General features: G+C 33.3%; 1 protein-coding gene across 1 annotated transcript in view; it reads right to left on the reverse strand.

Moving 5' to 3' along the window:
- The window catches only part of LOC115451153 (nose resistant to fluoxetine protein 6), a 41,491-nt gene extending 28,536 nt beyond the window's left edge, over nucleotides 1-12,955 (reverse strand). Inside the window, exons 1-2 of the mRNA XM_037441368.1 lie at nucleotides 12,432-12,955; nucleotides 1,852-2,060 (exon numbers count right to left, since the gene is read on the reverse strand). Coding sequence (XP_037297265.1) covers nucleotides 1,852-2,060; nucleotides 12,432-12,735 — 513 coding nt within the window. The 5' untranslated portion in view covers nucleotides 12,736-12,955. The remainder of the gene's footprint in view (nucleotides 1-1,851; nucleotides 2,061-12,431) is intronic.
- Between the last annotated feature and the right edge of the window lie 1,945 nt (nucleotides 12,956-14,900).

A 14,900-nucleotide genomic window follows, 5' to 3' on the forward strand; every position in this document is an offset into this window, starting at 1 on the left:
ATCTTTTTAAGAAATACCTATGCATATTTTCAACGCACGGTAGAAGCTGGTTCGATGTGTCAGTTACCGCTCACATAGTTAAATTGTTAACTTCAATCAACTTAAAATATACGTATTTTACATGTAGAATAAATGGCGGCCATAGTAATTGTAACAAAAGGGGGAAACCTGCAAAAAAGCCAAAGTTTTAGTTTACGATGACTTACTTCAGTTCGCGACCAATGTTTTTAGATTGCGACTACTATTTTAACAATAACGTAGCAGTAATAATCCAACTCTTATAGATAAAAAATATTGTATTTAATTTTGACTATAAATTAAATGTTAATAAATAATAATCTGATTTTTTTTACGGAGTGAATGAAAGTAAAATTTACTTTTTAGGGATCTTGTGGTCAACTACTGAACATAGTTCTATTAAACAACTTTTTAGTTTGTGGTCATCATTTTTATCGTAATAAGTATTGGTGGTCGCAAACTGTCATTGATCGTACTCGGTCAACTATATCAGTGATTACTTTTCACTTTTCAGAGCTAAATTAGACAAATTTCATCAAGAAAAAACGTAGTAGGTTTGTACATTTCAACATAAAAAAACATGGATGGTGGGCTATGTTAGGATTACCTCTAATAAATAAAAAATATACCATGCTATCCATCAGACATTAAATAAAAGGGCTAATTAGCTTTCATAGTAATAGCTCGTAATTAATTAAAACTATTTGATCACTATCATATATTATTTTACGAATATGCAATTAAAAACGTTTATAGAATTATTTACAGAAAAAAGCAATTGAATATTCTAGAAATTTACCTTTTTGAAAAATATTTTTCAGTAATGTGGATTAATTTAACCTTGGCTGAATGTTAGCGATGGTAGGCATAATAACCTTACTGTACTATCCATTACCACCTCATAGATTGTGTTACGTCTGTTGGCATTTTACAAGAAATAATGGTTGAGCATAACACCATATTTCCAAACATTAAAATTAAACTATTTTTATATTTTTCGTAGTTTCGTAGACTGCAGCCTTCGTGGTCACGGGGGTACTGAGGTGTAAGATATCCGAAATCTCAACGTTACAATCTACATACATTTTAGAATCATATATTTTTTATAATTAATAATTGTTATATATAAAAAATCACGGTAAAATCCGAAAAGACTTTTATAAAAATGTCTAACATTCGCGTAAACATAAGAAATCATCAAATCAAAGTCATTGCTTTGTCTGTTATTCCGAATACACCGTTTGAAGACCGATGAGTCGATCGCCTAATTGTTGGTAATATTTATTCAAACAATGAAGTACAATTGATGTCCCCAAACTCCGAAACTTCCGTAGTAACATTTTAATACCAACGCATGTCTTTTAAATGACATTGCTATCGTTCTTTATATACTAGTAAGGAATTACGATTTGCTATATAAAAATGTATTTATTTATGACAATTGGAATCAGTGGCGCTTCAGGCAAATAAATTGGTGTGAGATATTTCAAAGCGAAATTCAAACCGCAACATTTCTTAGTCGCCTATTTGGTTTAGAAATACGAGTACAGCTCCGTGTTTGAAAATGTTGAAAATGGCTTATTCGTCTATGAAAAGATAGTCATTGGATCAGTATTCTTCGAAGACGTAGTTAATCTGGGTATCAATTGTTGTAATCCAATTTGAGAGCGGCGACAGCCTAGAGGAATGGATGGCCGAGATGAATCTCCGCAGGTTCAAAACCCAAAGGCACCTCTGACTTCTAGAGTTATGTGTGTATTCTTTTTGAATTATCGCTTGCTTTAACGGTGAAGGAAAACATCGTACATACAAAATATAAATTAAATTACTTACATCAGTAATATTGCTTTTAATATAATGTCCGCTGTGCACCAAGTAGTCCAACTTCTCATACTTCTTGTCTTCGAAGCTAAGCAGAAGAGAAGCCAAGCAGTACTTCCCGCGCACCGCACCATCCACGCTGAGGCATTCGTCAAAGTCTCCATATTGGTTGCCGTTGCCGCTCAGTATGCCTGACGGGGGCTTGGCCGTTGCGTCAAACACTGGAACAAATGTTTGCGTTAAGTAATCCAACCTTGTCCTTCAACTTTCGAGGTTCAAGGCCATTGTATATGGTATTTGAATGGTGATGACCTTTAACTGTTATACAATGCGTGAATGTAGAAAAGTTAATGATGCAATTTCTATTTTTATGGTTTGATATTGCGAAATATAATCTATATATATATAAAAATGAATTGCTGTTCGTTAGTCTCGCTAAAACTCGAGAACGGCTGAACGGATTTATCTTATCTTGGTCTTGAATTATTCGTGGAGGTCTAGGGAAGGTTGAAAAGGTGAGAAAAATTCGAATAATTGCCGGGAAAATCCTCAAAACAGCATTTTTCTATAAATTCTACCCTTAAGGGGATAAAATAGGGGATGAAAGTTTGTATAAATGTTCTTAGATTTTCGACTGATTGAACTGAAATTATAGATTGGGGATAAAATTAGTTTGAACCTATAAGTACCGGGAAAATATGTAGCAAGACTTTTATCAAACAGTGGAATTTTATCCTGGAAAACACGTTCACGCGGGCGAAGCCGCGAGCAAAAGCTAGTAAAAAATATATTTTTGGAAATCCATTTCCTGGAAAGGTCAAATGTCAACAAATAATACTGATTATATACAGAAGAGAAAAACAAAAATGTGTTAAAAACATATCGTATGTTTTTAACACATTTTTGTTTTTCTCTTCTTTTTTTCTGAATATGCTAAAGAAGCTCATTCAACGATCTGGCTGAAACGTTATGCATAAGGTCTTTCAGTAAAGCATTACCTTCCGCAAGGTCGCTGCTTCTTTCATCAATGTTATTCACGACTTGTTTCCATTTTTTCCTGTCCTTGACGACGCGAAAGGTATTATGCGTTGAATGTTTTAGATCTAGATTATATTGCTTTAGGATATTCTACCTTATTACACTGGGAATAAATTAATGAATTTTTCTTACCTATAGTGAAATTATTTCGTCGATAAATAAAAAGAATTATGGATAGTGGTGCATCAAAATCAAAATTGATTTACTAAGGACGTACGCATTATGTATAATCTTGAACGTGTTGCATTCGTCTGAAGTTTTTCGAATACCAATTTCGACCGTTGAACCTTGTCATGTCAAATGTCACATGTGAAATGTATGTGCGTGGTGCATACAAAATGTGGCGTGTACGAAACGTGCGGGCCACAGCCTCCGAGGGTGACATCATGGTGATTGGAATACGCTACGCTAACCTGACACGCTCGTAGCACGTACGCTTTAACTCCTGACGTTCTAAAAAGTCCGTTTACAGATTTAGAATTTGGAATAAAAATTTGAATTTCTAAATTGTGAATTTTTCGGTTTTGGAACGTTGACGTTAAATTAATGTCTTTCATTTATTTCGTTTGTATTTTTTACTTTCACTGTTATATTCGGCTTTGTTTGATTGTTTATAAAATTGTGTAGATCTATTATTATGTAACTACTTATAGTTATAAATCTTTGAATTGTTAATTTTGTGGTTAAAGATTGTTTTACGGCTACTCGTCTGATGATTACATGTACCTTTTTTATTTATTTATGTTAGATATAGTTTTTGTTTGTTCAATATATTCTATTTCTTTTACTTCTGCTATTTTTGTAGCACGTCAGTATACTTGTTAAATTAAGTGAAGCTCATGGAAATATAACAATTGATACTGTATTTCTCGATAGTCTACAATTGTGGTTGTATATTATACGATTGTCATACTCCAGTAGACAAACATACTGCTAAGTCGATGCCTAATACACCCATACCGCAAATCAAAGGTAAATTCTAGAACTAACGGATTTTTGAAAGGGTTTTTCGGCAGTTTACCTCGTCAGCTGTTTAGTAAGCCGCGGGCGCGTCAAATGCCCCCAGACTACTAATGTGAGCACGTTATGTCATTGATTCTAATCAGCCACATGGGATTTTGGACCCAAACTTGTACGAAGGTCCTGTTGTGGTTAGGAATCATAAATTTGGGTTTAGGGTCTTTTTGCTTTTGTAAGGATCGCTTGCTATGTGTTGATAAGTAGGTCTTGAATTCGATTCCAAGGGTGGGCTATTCGTACAGGTTTTTATTTACAGGTTACAATATAATATACTCAGGATTGAATCTCTCAGCGGAGATAACTATAGATAGGTGGCTTGACGTGTAAATTAACTTCTTTTTGCAGTAATATGCTTGATATTTGCGATGCACCGACTTTACATTAGAATGGAATAAGCGGAAGGAGATATTTTTTTATATAAAACAGTCTTTATTTTGATGGTTATTCTACGTATACGTGTTTCAAATATGATATCGTGACTTTTCAAAGAAAAAAACGAGTTCATGTAAGTATATTTTGCAAACTTTTTGAAATGACGTCATTTTAAAGTTTAAAAACATAATTATCACTAACGACATCTCGTGAATGCTTTTTATGGTACAGATTTTATTACCAACAAGTAAATAAAGTTTACATCAAATATTTGAAATCAAACCAAGTCATACAAAGATTGACAGCGACTACTAGTCAGTTATGTATTCTAGGTAGGTAAGTAGAAAAAGTGATTTTTGGTCCTTTCATCTTATGAAGTAGAAATTTACGGATAATTATTGGCACAATGATAAAGGGTTGTGTGGTTTTATTTCTTCATGTAATTTCAAAAGGATCCCGTATTTTTGAAATATTTGTCTACAAATTTGCGATATTGTAGGAGTAATTTTAAAGATAAAATACCAATTCAGGTTGTGTGGAAGAAATGGCGGAAAGCGATATGACCGCCAATTGTACTATTGTGTTAATTTTATTATTAGTTCTATTTTATGTTTGTACTAGCTTTTGCTCGCGGCTCCGCCCGCGTTATAAAGTTATTCAGGCTAAAGTTTTCCGTTATAAAAATAGTAGTTTCCCGGGAGCCTATGTTCTTCCCAGGGTCTCAAACTGTCTCCATACCAAATTTCATCTTAATACGTTAGGTAGTTTTTGAGTTTAACACGTTAAGGCAGACAGATGCAGCAGGGGACTTTGTTATATTATTTAGAACTTTTAAGTGAAACAATCCCGTCATACATCATTGTTGCATAACTTTAAGCGTTTCCGCTGCGGAGGCAACGGAAGCTCTCAAAACTCAGATTTTTCCCCGTTTTTGCAACATGTTTCTTTACTGCTCCGCTGCTATTGGTCATTTCTTGATGTTTTATAGCGTTTATCACTCCAGGAACAAAGGGCTTTCCAACACAAAAGATTTTTTCAGTTCAAACCGGTAGTTCCTGAGATTAGCCATTACTGCTCCGCTCCTATTGGTCATAGCGTGATGATATATAGCTTATAGCGGTCCACAAATAAAGGGCTATCCAACACAAAACGAATTTTTCAGTTGAAACCGGTAGTTCCTGAGATTAGCCATTACTGCTCCGCTCCTATTGGTCATAGCGTTATGATATATAACTATGAGCACTCCACAAACAAAGGACTATTCAACACAAACATAATTTTTCAGTTCGAATCGGTAGTTCCTGAGATTAGCCATTACTGCTCCGCTCCTATTGAATATAGCGTGATAATATATAGCCTATAGCTCTCCACGAACAAAGGGCTATCCAACGCAAAAAGAATTTTTCAGTTTGGACCGGTAGTTCCTGAGATTAGCCATTACTGCTCCGCTCCTATTGGTCATAGCGTGATGATATATAGCTTATAGCGGTCCACAAATAAAGGGCTATCCAACACAAAACGAATTTTTCAGTTGAAACCGGTAGTTCCTGAGATTAGCCATTACTGCTCCGCTCCTATTGGGTATAGCGTGATGATATATAGCCTATAGCACTCCACGAATAAAGGGCTATCCAAAGCAAAAAGAATATTTCAGTTTGGACCGGTAGTTCCTGAGATTAGCCATTACTGCCCCGCTCCTATTGGGTATAGCGTGATGATATATAGCCTATAGCACTCCACGAACAAAGGACTATCCAACGCAAAAAGATTTTTTCAGTTTGGACCGGTAGTTCCTGAGATTAGCCATTACTGCCCCGCTCCTATTGGGTATAGCGTGATGATATATAGCCTATAGCACTCCACGAACAAAGGGCTATCCAACGCAAAAAGAATTTTTCAGTTTGGACCGGTAGTTCCTGAGATTAGCGCGTTCAAACAAACAAACAAACTCTTCAGCTTTATATAATAGTATAGAAGTATAGATATAATATATAATATACTGTACCACTGCTCGGCACGGGCCTCCTCTACTACTGAGAGGGATTAGGCCTTAGTCCACCACGCTGGCCTCGTGCGGATTGGTAGACTTCACATACCCTCAAAATTCCTATAGAGAATTTCTCAGGTATGCAGGTTTCCTCACGATCTTTTTCTTCAACGTTAAAGCAAGCGATAATTGACAAAGAATACACACATATTTTTTTATAAAAGTTAGAGGTGTGTGCCCTTAGGATTTGAACCTGCGGACATTCGTCTCGGCAGTCCGTTCCACAGCCAACTTGTATTGTATCTTCCCCTATTATGTACCTATACAATAAAGTGTATTAAATAAATAAAATCCAGTAGCCATTTTGTACAGTTGTCGATGGTCAATATGTTAATATCTATTTGGAAATCTGAGATATCTGCAACCGGGAACTAAATTCCCGGCGGATTCAATCCTAACACGGGAACATATCTTAGTTTGTCCCGGTGTAGTGAGACGTGTTACCGCAGTTAAGGTAACTCTCAGTCCAAAACAGAGTTCATTGCACTCCATTATAACCATTGTTTTTATAATATGATACTTTCTTATTTCGATTTTGTAAGTTATTTTATATGTAAGAGTAAATAACACGAAAAATATTTCTTTACGAAATCACCACAATTTGGTTGAAAAATAAAATGGTTATTGACGTTTGAAATTTTTGTGAGCAAAAATGGTGCGTGGTAGGTTTATGGCGCTATCTCTTTCTCGCGAATGCAGTGTTATGGCCGGTGACACTCGACGACGTCACAATTTGCTATTTTTCTTATTTGACATTTACCTTTTCTACCAAATTCCAAACCTTACACCTTATTAATTATTGCGTGGATTTTCAAAATTTTCCCTCAGTTTGATTTTGTTTGACAATCATTTTTGATAAATGTATTAATAATATGTTGTCAACTACTCAATTGCAAATTATTATACTACATGCAATAAAACTGTCATGATTGCTATTTTAATGCTATGACACGTGAAATGCGAGCGTACACATGTACGCTCATGGTGAACACACCTACTTTTAATATCATCACGCTATTATTCGTAGGGTAGACAGATTCGAACAAAAAGGCCGAATGGTTACTATTTTAAGTAACTACAGTATCATTGTGGGCTATGAGTTAATAAATTAACAGTAGATATAAGAAATTAATAATTACTTGACAGTTGTTTTAACTAATTGATTAGATTAGCAATTTAGTTTGGGAGAATGTCAATTTAATAGTTATTCTATTGTAAGGAAATATTGACAGCTGTGTAACAGTGAATGCTTTAGTGACGTAGTTGCGTGCGTAGTACTAGTTCTGCTCTGGCTTTTTGGGTTCGATCTTGAGTTGGGTAAATAACATTGGGTTTTTAAATAATATTCTGGTGTGTGGAATTTGTGCCCGATATGCCGATAGGTCCGCCACCTATTACATCATGAGACAGGACACAAATGGCGTAAAGTGGGTGCCCCGGTAGCACTAGACTAGCGGTTTTGAACCTTATTTGCATAACTAGACATATAATTTAGTGCGAATTTATTACTCATCCTTTTGCTAAATACATATTTATTTCGCGTAGGTTAAGTTCAGGAAGTAAATATCTAAAAATAATCTGTTGTAAACTAGGATCCATGATATATACGTCATGCAAAAATTACTGCACATATTTAAAAAAAATTGATCGTTTATATACTGTGGCTGTCTATTGCTTAGTATATTGATTCTATTTAGTACAAAGTATATAAAAAAGCATCAATGAACGTAACTGCTCGACCGACACTTTTTCGCCTTAGGCCGTGTTTCGCAACTTCTAAGTAATTGATTCGTCACATAAATGTATAACCAAATATAACAGTAACACTCTAATCTACACTCCCTATTTGGTATTCCTTATTTGTAATTGTAATGGTAATAATAAATATACTATCTATAATAGCTTATTTACTTGAAATTTATGAAACGGACCCTTTGCGTCATGAATATTTCAAAATAAACGTCAAAACAGAAAGCTGTTTTATTGCCAACAAAATCATAATATTATGACGATAACATCTTCGAATACGATGTTATTAACCGACTTCAAAAAAAGGAGGAGGTTACAAATGTATGACGATGATGTATTTTAATTAGTCACCGACTGTAAAATTGGTAACCAGTATATACCATGTCAAATTATATTTGGTTTTTAGTGGTTCATGAAGGTGGATACATTTTTTGTTAAAAAGGTTTTATTCTTGTTTTTAGAGGTTTTTGAAGGCAGTTATTTTTTTTTATGTACAACGTATTAGACATATTAAAAACTTTTTACGAACTTAACCTATAAGAGAATTTAAATGTCGTTGGACTGTTGTAGTGGGATGCGACATATTAAGATTAAATAAGATAAAAACTTGTTATATCAAGTGTTTTACGTGAGACAATTCGCAATATAGACCTCAAGGACCTGAGCTATGCACCAACATTATAATAAAATTATGTTAAACACATTTTTAAAATACCTGGGTATTTAGATACCTCATTTCTCTCTCTTATTTAGCGACTAATTAGGACAAATACTTATAATGACTAACGAATTATTATTCTCGCCCTGGTTTCGTAAAAGCCGATTTCAAAAAACAATGTTATTAGATGTCGGATTCATCTCAAGTATTAACCAATGAAAATAAGTAATTTGCAAGGTTGTTAAACTAGGTTTATTCTGTTTGGTACGCTTTTAAATTGATATAAAGACAACGATTAAGATTAATTGAAATCAGATGTATTAAAAAAAATGACAATTATACAATTGCGATTTTACCATATGTAACAAAACTGTCATGATTGCTATTTTAATGCTATGACACGTGAAATTCGAGCGTACATGTGGTGAACACACCTACTTTTAATATCATCACGCCTTAGTCCGTAAGAGTAGACAGAGTTGCATAAAAATAACGAATGGTTACTATGTTAAGCGTAACTAAGGCTATGTGTAAATAAATTTTAACTATCAAGTATATAATAATAAGAAGTTACTTGATAGTTTACAAGTGATAACAACCTAGGACCTTTCGGCCACCAGCCTATAGACACTACCTCTACAACTAAGGTATTACCATTATTGTTAGTTTTTATTTTAATATTTTATCATATTATTTATTAAACCTATATTGTTTCATTTCTGCATCACTCAAAGGTTGACTGGTAGAGCATGCCTTCGACATGAAGCCCGCTTTTGTATGTAAAGTGTAAAAGAAATAAAAATGTCTAGTATTATATAAAATCTAGAAGCGAACGTTTGCAGTACACGGATTAAGAACTGATTATTAGATATTGCGACACTGAACGAGAGCTATACCAATATTGACAATATCTACTCTACTTAGTATTGATACAAGTATCTTGAGTGACAAGAATTAAAAAGGACTATAAGCTAGGTGGAAGTATGTGTAATCAACTAATTAATACTGTCTAATCTATAATTTTGAAAGTTTGGCGGGTAATTGGTGTTGGGTTGCTTTGGTTGCTGGAGTGGATTTGCGCTCTTTTCGGAAGGCCTTTTTCTTTTTTGGGCTGCTTTGGTTGCTGGAGTTATTTCGCGTTCTCTTGGAGGCTTACTTTGAGTTATAGGCGGCGATAGATGATTTGCGCTTACTTGAGAAGGCCTTTTTCTGTTTTGGGCTGCTTTGGTTGCTGGAGTTAGTACGCGTTCTCTTATGTAAGCCATACACGCTACGGTCTACCGGAGAGGTCATCTGTGCAGGTATGCCTGCGCAGGTATCAATTGAAAGAATTGATTTTCGATTCTGCGCCGGTCGCCTGCACAGGCTCAAAAATCTGCACAGGTCTATTCCCACACACATTGCGGTCTATCGGCGCAGGCATACCTGCACCGGTGGACCTTTCCGATGGACCGTAGCATGTATGGCAGCCATTAGAGTTGTAGGCAGCGCGGTGATAGCCTAATAAACTATATCAAACAGTATCAAATTTACGTTGTATACCAAGCACCTATTGCGAAGGGTCCGTATAATCTGATTCCTGCTTGCATCCCTTTCGTAACTTATGTAAAATCTAATTTTCATTAGAAAGATTTGAAGACCGCATTTTTGCATATTAGTAGTACCTTTGTTGTTTTGCGTTCACTTTTGGAACATGCCACCTTTCGCCACTGTAATGCACGGTGTTTACTTTGCGTTTCACGTTTCTAAAATCTATTGCGTTATTGAGACTATCAAATCGTGACTATGATGGTTAATAAAATATGAAATATAATAAATATTAATTCACATAAACATGAAGCCTAGCAGTATTGCTTGGGATGTAAACAGGGTTACGAAAAATTTTGCATCTGTCGGCCTTGAACGTTGCAAAATTGCCAATAAGTTGTTAGTGTTAAAACTCAACCTTCAATGCACTATCAATTTATACCAAGAATATTAATCATCACTTTTCAATCGTCAAATAAAATTTATCTAATTAATATTTATAAAAATACATCTTAATATTCATACATTTTTAAAACATGTTTTATTAAAATGATACATGGATTTAAGGTTGACGATTTTATTTTCTAATTTATAAACTGTATATTATATATGCTTTGGATGTGGGATGTTTGCATGCATACTATATAATATTTATTATCATAATTATGACAGTTGATGCGAAATTAATCGTTATGTTACTTTTTAATTATTGCGATGATGCTACTACTAAAAAAATCATCACACGTGTTTTCTTTTCCGTTGCATTTTTGTGAATGTGTATTTTAAGGCTTATTTAAATTGTATTTTAATAAGACGTAATTTAACAATGACAGTGTTATTTATGAAGGGGAGTACTCCTTGCAGATGAAACCAAGCCAATGCCAAGATAATGCGCCAAGCAAGAATTAACAATTTGATTTTGAACACAAACATTAATTCTAAATTAATTTGTTTTTGTATCATTACAATTTTATGTCTATTATAATAATATTAGAAAATATTGTAAAATAATAATCTCAACCATTAATAAATTTTATATTACCTATTTTTTTTATCAATAATAAGTTTTTTAATAATTAGAACAACATAATATGTTTTATTATACTCACGAATGACTAGAGAAATTCACTCAATAACTTCAGCTCGCGGCTCCCCCGCGTGAAAAAGATTTCCAGGGCTAAAAGTCCCGCTTATAGATGATAGAAAGTAGCTTATGGGCTTCTCAGGGTCTCAAATTATCTCTATACATTTCATCGAAATTCGTTGGGTAGTTTTTGAGTTTAGTTTCAGACAGGCGATGCGGCGGGGTTTTGTTTTAAAATATATATTTTAAATATTAAGTGGTACAATTCTGTCATACACGATTGTTGCATAACTTTACCCGTTTACGCAGTGCATGCAACAGAAGCTCTCAAAAGGAATAAATTTTCCTCGTTTTTGCAACATTTCTCGTTGATGTTCCGCTGCTATTGGTCATAGCGTGATGTTATAATACCTATAGGCTTTTACGATAAATTAGCTATCCAACACTAAAACATTTTTTTTAATTCAAACTAAGAGTTCCTGAGAGTAGCGCGTTCAAACAAACAAACACTTCATCTTTATATAATAGTATGGATTACTATAATTAATTATGAAGAATGTTATACAAGGTTTTAAATTAAAAATGAAAGCAACAATTACGGCTTAAATCGCGTATTTCATAATTTAATTGTTTTTATAATTATTTTTATATGTTAAATACACTTCGTAATTATTACTTAAACTTTACTGAGTGCTATAATTTAATTAATTCAATAAAATTAGAGCATCCTAAAAAGCATCTTAATTCATTTAAGAATGATCATATTTTGATATAGAAGTAAAACATAAATAGAAATGATATGTATTACCTTATTCAAATTGTTGTTGTTTTTCAATGGGTCTTTTAGTTTGTATTTTGAGATAGTTAGGAACTGAATTAGTATCTTATGTAAACATGTTGTTTTATATTAATTGGTTTTTGGTAAAATTCTCGTTTATATTTTTTATGCTCGTTTTTTGCTTCTTCCCTTTTTTTTAACAAGACGTAGTACGTAAAAATATTTTTATAAAAAAAATACCCTAAACATACTACATTTATTTGCGTTTAGTTATACACTACATACTACATTTAACATAACTATGTAAAAATATATTTACTTTTCAGCGCCCATAGCTCCAGTTTTTCCAGACTGTCGACGTAAAGCTGGCTGTCCCGACGGCACTGCTCTCCCGTACTATTCCTGAGCACCACAACCTTCGGGAACCTCTCCCACAACTCCACCACGTTAACCGGGACACTTTCCTCAAATGTCTCATTTTTCGAAGACAACTTTAGGATCGTACTGTTTAGTATACTCTCGGTGATGATAGTGTTATCAGATATAGTAAGTTCGATGCACTCCCGCGCCGCGGCGATGTGTGCCGACAATACGGCAAGCACGGCGCATGCGATTGCCGCCATAGTACTAGTCGTTATGATGCCGGGCCGGCATTTCGCGGGTATAAACTCTCGTCTCGCGACTCGGTGACCCTACGGCATCGACTGGACAATGGAGTTAGGAAAACTATTGTCCTGCGCAACGTCTTTTTTACAATAAAAAATGTATCACTGTTTTAAATTATTTTTAAATTCGCGTTCCATTTTTGAATCCTTGAAACGATTCTTATAAAAAATTCACCATTCATTCACGAATTCAAAATTTTATTGAATGTTTTTGTATAATTAACAGCATTATTTTTGTATTTACACTGTTTCTAAATTATTATCAAAAAATTACAAATATTTTAAGCCGCAAATAACATTATTTAAAAATCACTTTCACACAATGTTTTTACTTAGAAGCGGTGTGTTAACAACTGCTCGTTTTTTTTGTCAAGAAATTTAAGGTAGTTAGCTAATTGTGTTGTTATTGGATTAGGTGGTACTTTAATGTAATTTATTTCAACATGATTTCGTAAGTATTTGCTGTTAGGTAATGATTAACCCTTGCATAAATAACTGTAAATTGAAGAGGCGGTTCCGATGGCATTTTTTTAAGCAAAATGATATGTTGCACGAAAAAAAATACAATAATCTTGGCTTAGTATGTAAATATAATGAGGGGCTCCAATCATGGCATGTAAATAAGGGTAAACAATCAATCAGAATACCTCGTAGGAAATTTACATAAAAATATCTATTAAAATATTGTTGTGATAGGTAATTATGTTGTTTTAGTTTTAATATATAGAAGTTTATGTAGCGGTGGATTAAAATAAACTGATATGGACTAAAATAAACTGGACCACGGAATTTTTGAAATTATATTAAAATCAACATGAATATTTTGTATTAATAAATCCATTAAAATAATTTGATGTAAGCAAATTTTTATCAAAATACGTTAATTATAAAATGGCGGTATACGTTGAGCTACAAAAATGAATAAACATAATATTCGAAATTTAAAATTTTCATACATGTTAAGTTGGATTAAAAAAAAATATGAAAAATAAATAGTTTATAAAATGTTTGTTTTTTTTTGTAATAATATAAATATATTATTATAGGTGATTTCTAGTATTGATTTTGTCCAATTGTACTTGTGGTTAATTGTAATTGAAACACATTATATATTTTAAATATATTGTGTTAAAAGTAATTCTCGAGTAAACATAAAACCGCGTAAATTTTTGAACGTTCGGCGATCGGCCGCGACCCCAAAATATAATTGGCACTAACAGTTTCAATAAACAACGTACATATTTATAAATATAATCTCAGTGGTAAGTCGACTGTGGATTTTGTGTACTTAGATTCGAATCCTGAATAGGGGATATGATTGATTTGCATTATTTCTGTATCTGCTGGTAAGTACTTTTTTTATAAAACAGTTAAAATTGCATGATTTGATGAAATCGAACCCCTGCCATCGTTAGTTTGATTTCCAAGTTCAATCATTTTCATTCAGAGTTAGTTATCTCTAAGACGAGTTACTTATATATAACCTATAGCAAAATTGGCGGGAAAACCTGATATATCACATAAACTTATTTTAATTTTAATAATAAATAAAAAATTAATTTATATAACTTGCTAAATTATGTAATTGAATATTTAACAAAAAATTTAAAGTATTAATCGATTCGAATTTATTTTCCAAATTTTTCCAAATACTATGACGGTTAAATTTCGAATATAAACATCTAGCATTAAATTAGGTTTGTTGTGAACGTCTCGATTTATTGATAAACTAAACAATGCGGTTACTAAACTGCAACTAAGCGTATTGTTGACGATTCCCAGGAAATTTGGGCGATTAGGTCATGAGAAGAATGGTGTTGTCATTTGTTTTAATTAATTACTTGTAAATCCCACACTAGGACGCCATAACGGATATTAATACACGTACCGCCTCTTTAAATAAACGATCTCAATCTCTTTTTTCGATCTATTTCAAAATTTGACCAATCAGGGCTAAGTTTTTGGACATGCTTACGAATGAGCTATTTTGATTGGTTCATTCTCGTATTCGGATTGAAAATTGAGATCGTTTATTGAATAATGGACTAAGCAAAATACAAAATTGACCCCTCATTTACCAGATTGATATAAAAGAAACCCAATGCGCGTTCAATTCGTGAGTC

The sequence above is a fragment of the Manduca sexta genome, chromosome 22, assembly GCF_014839805.1.
Source record: "Manduca sexta isolate Smith_Timp_Sample1 chromosome 22, JHU_Msex_v1.0, whole genome shotgun sequence".
NCBI lineage: Eukaryota > Metazoa > Arthropoda > Insecta > Lepidoptera > Sphingidae > Manduca > Manduca sexta.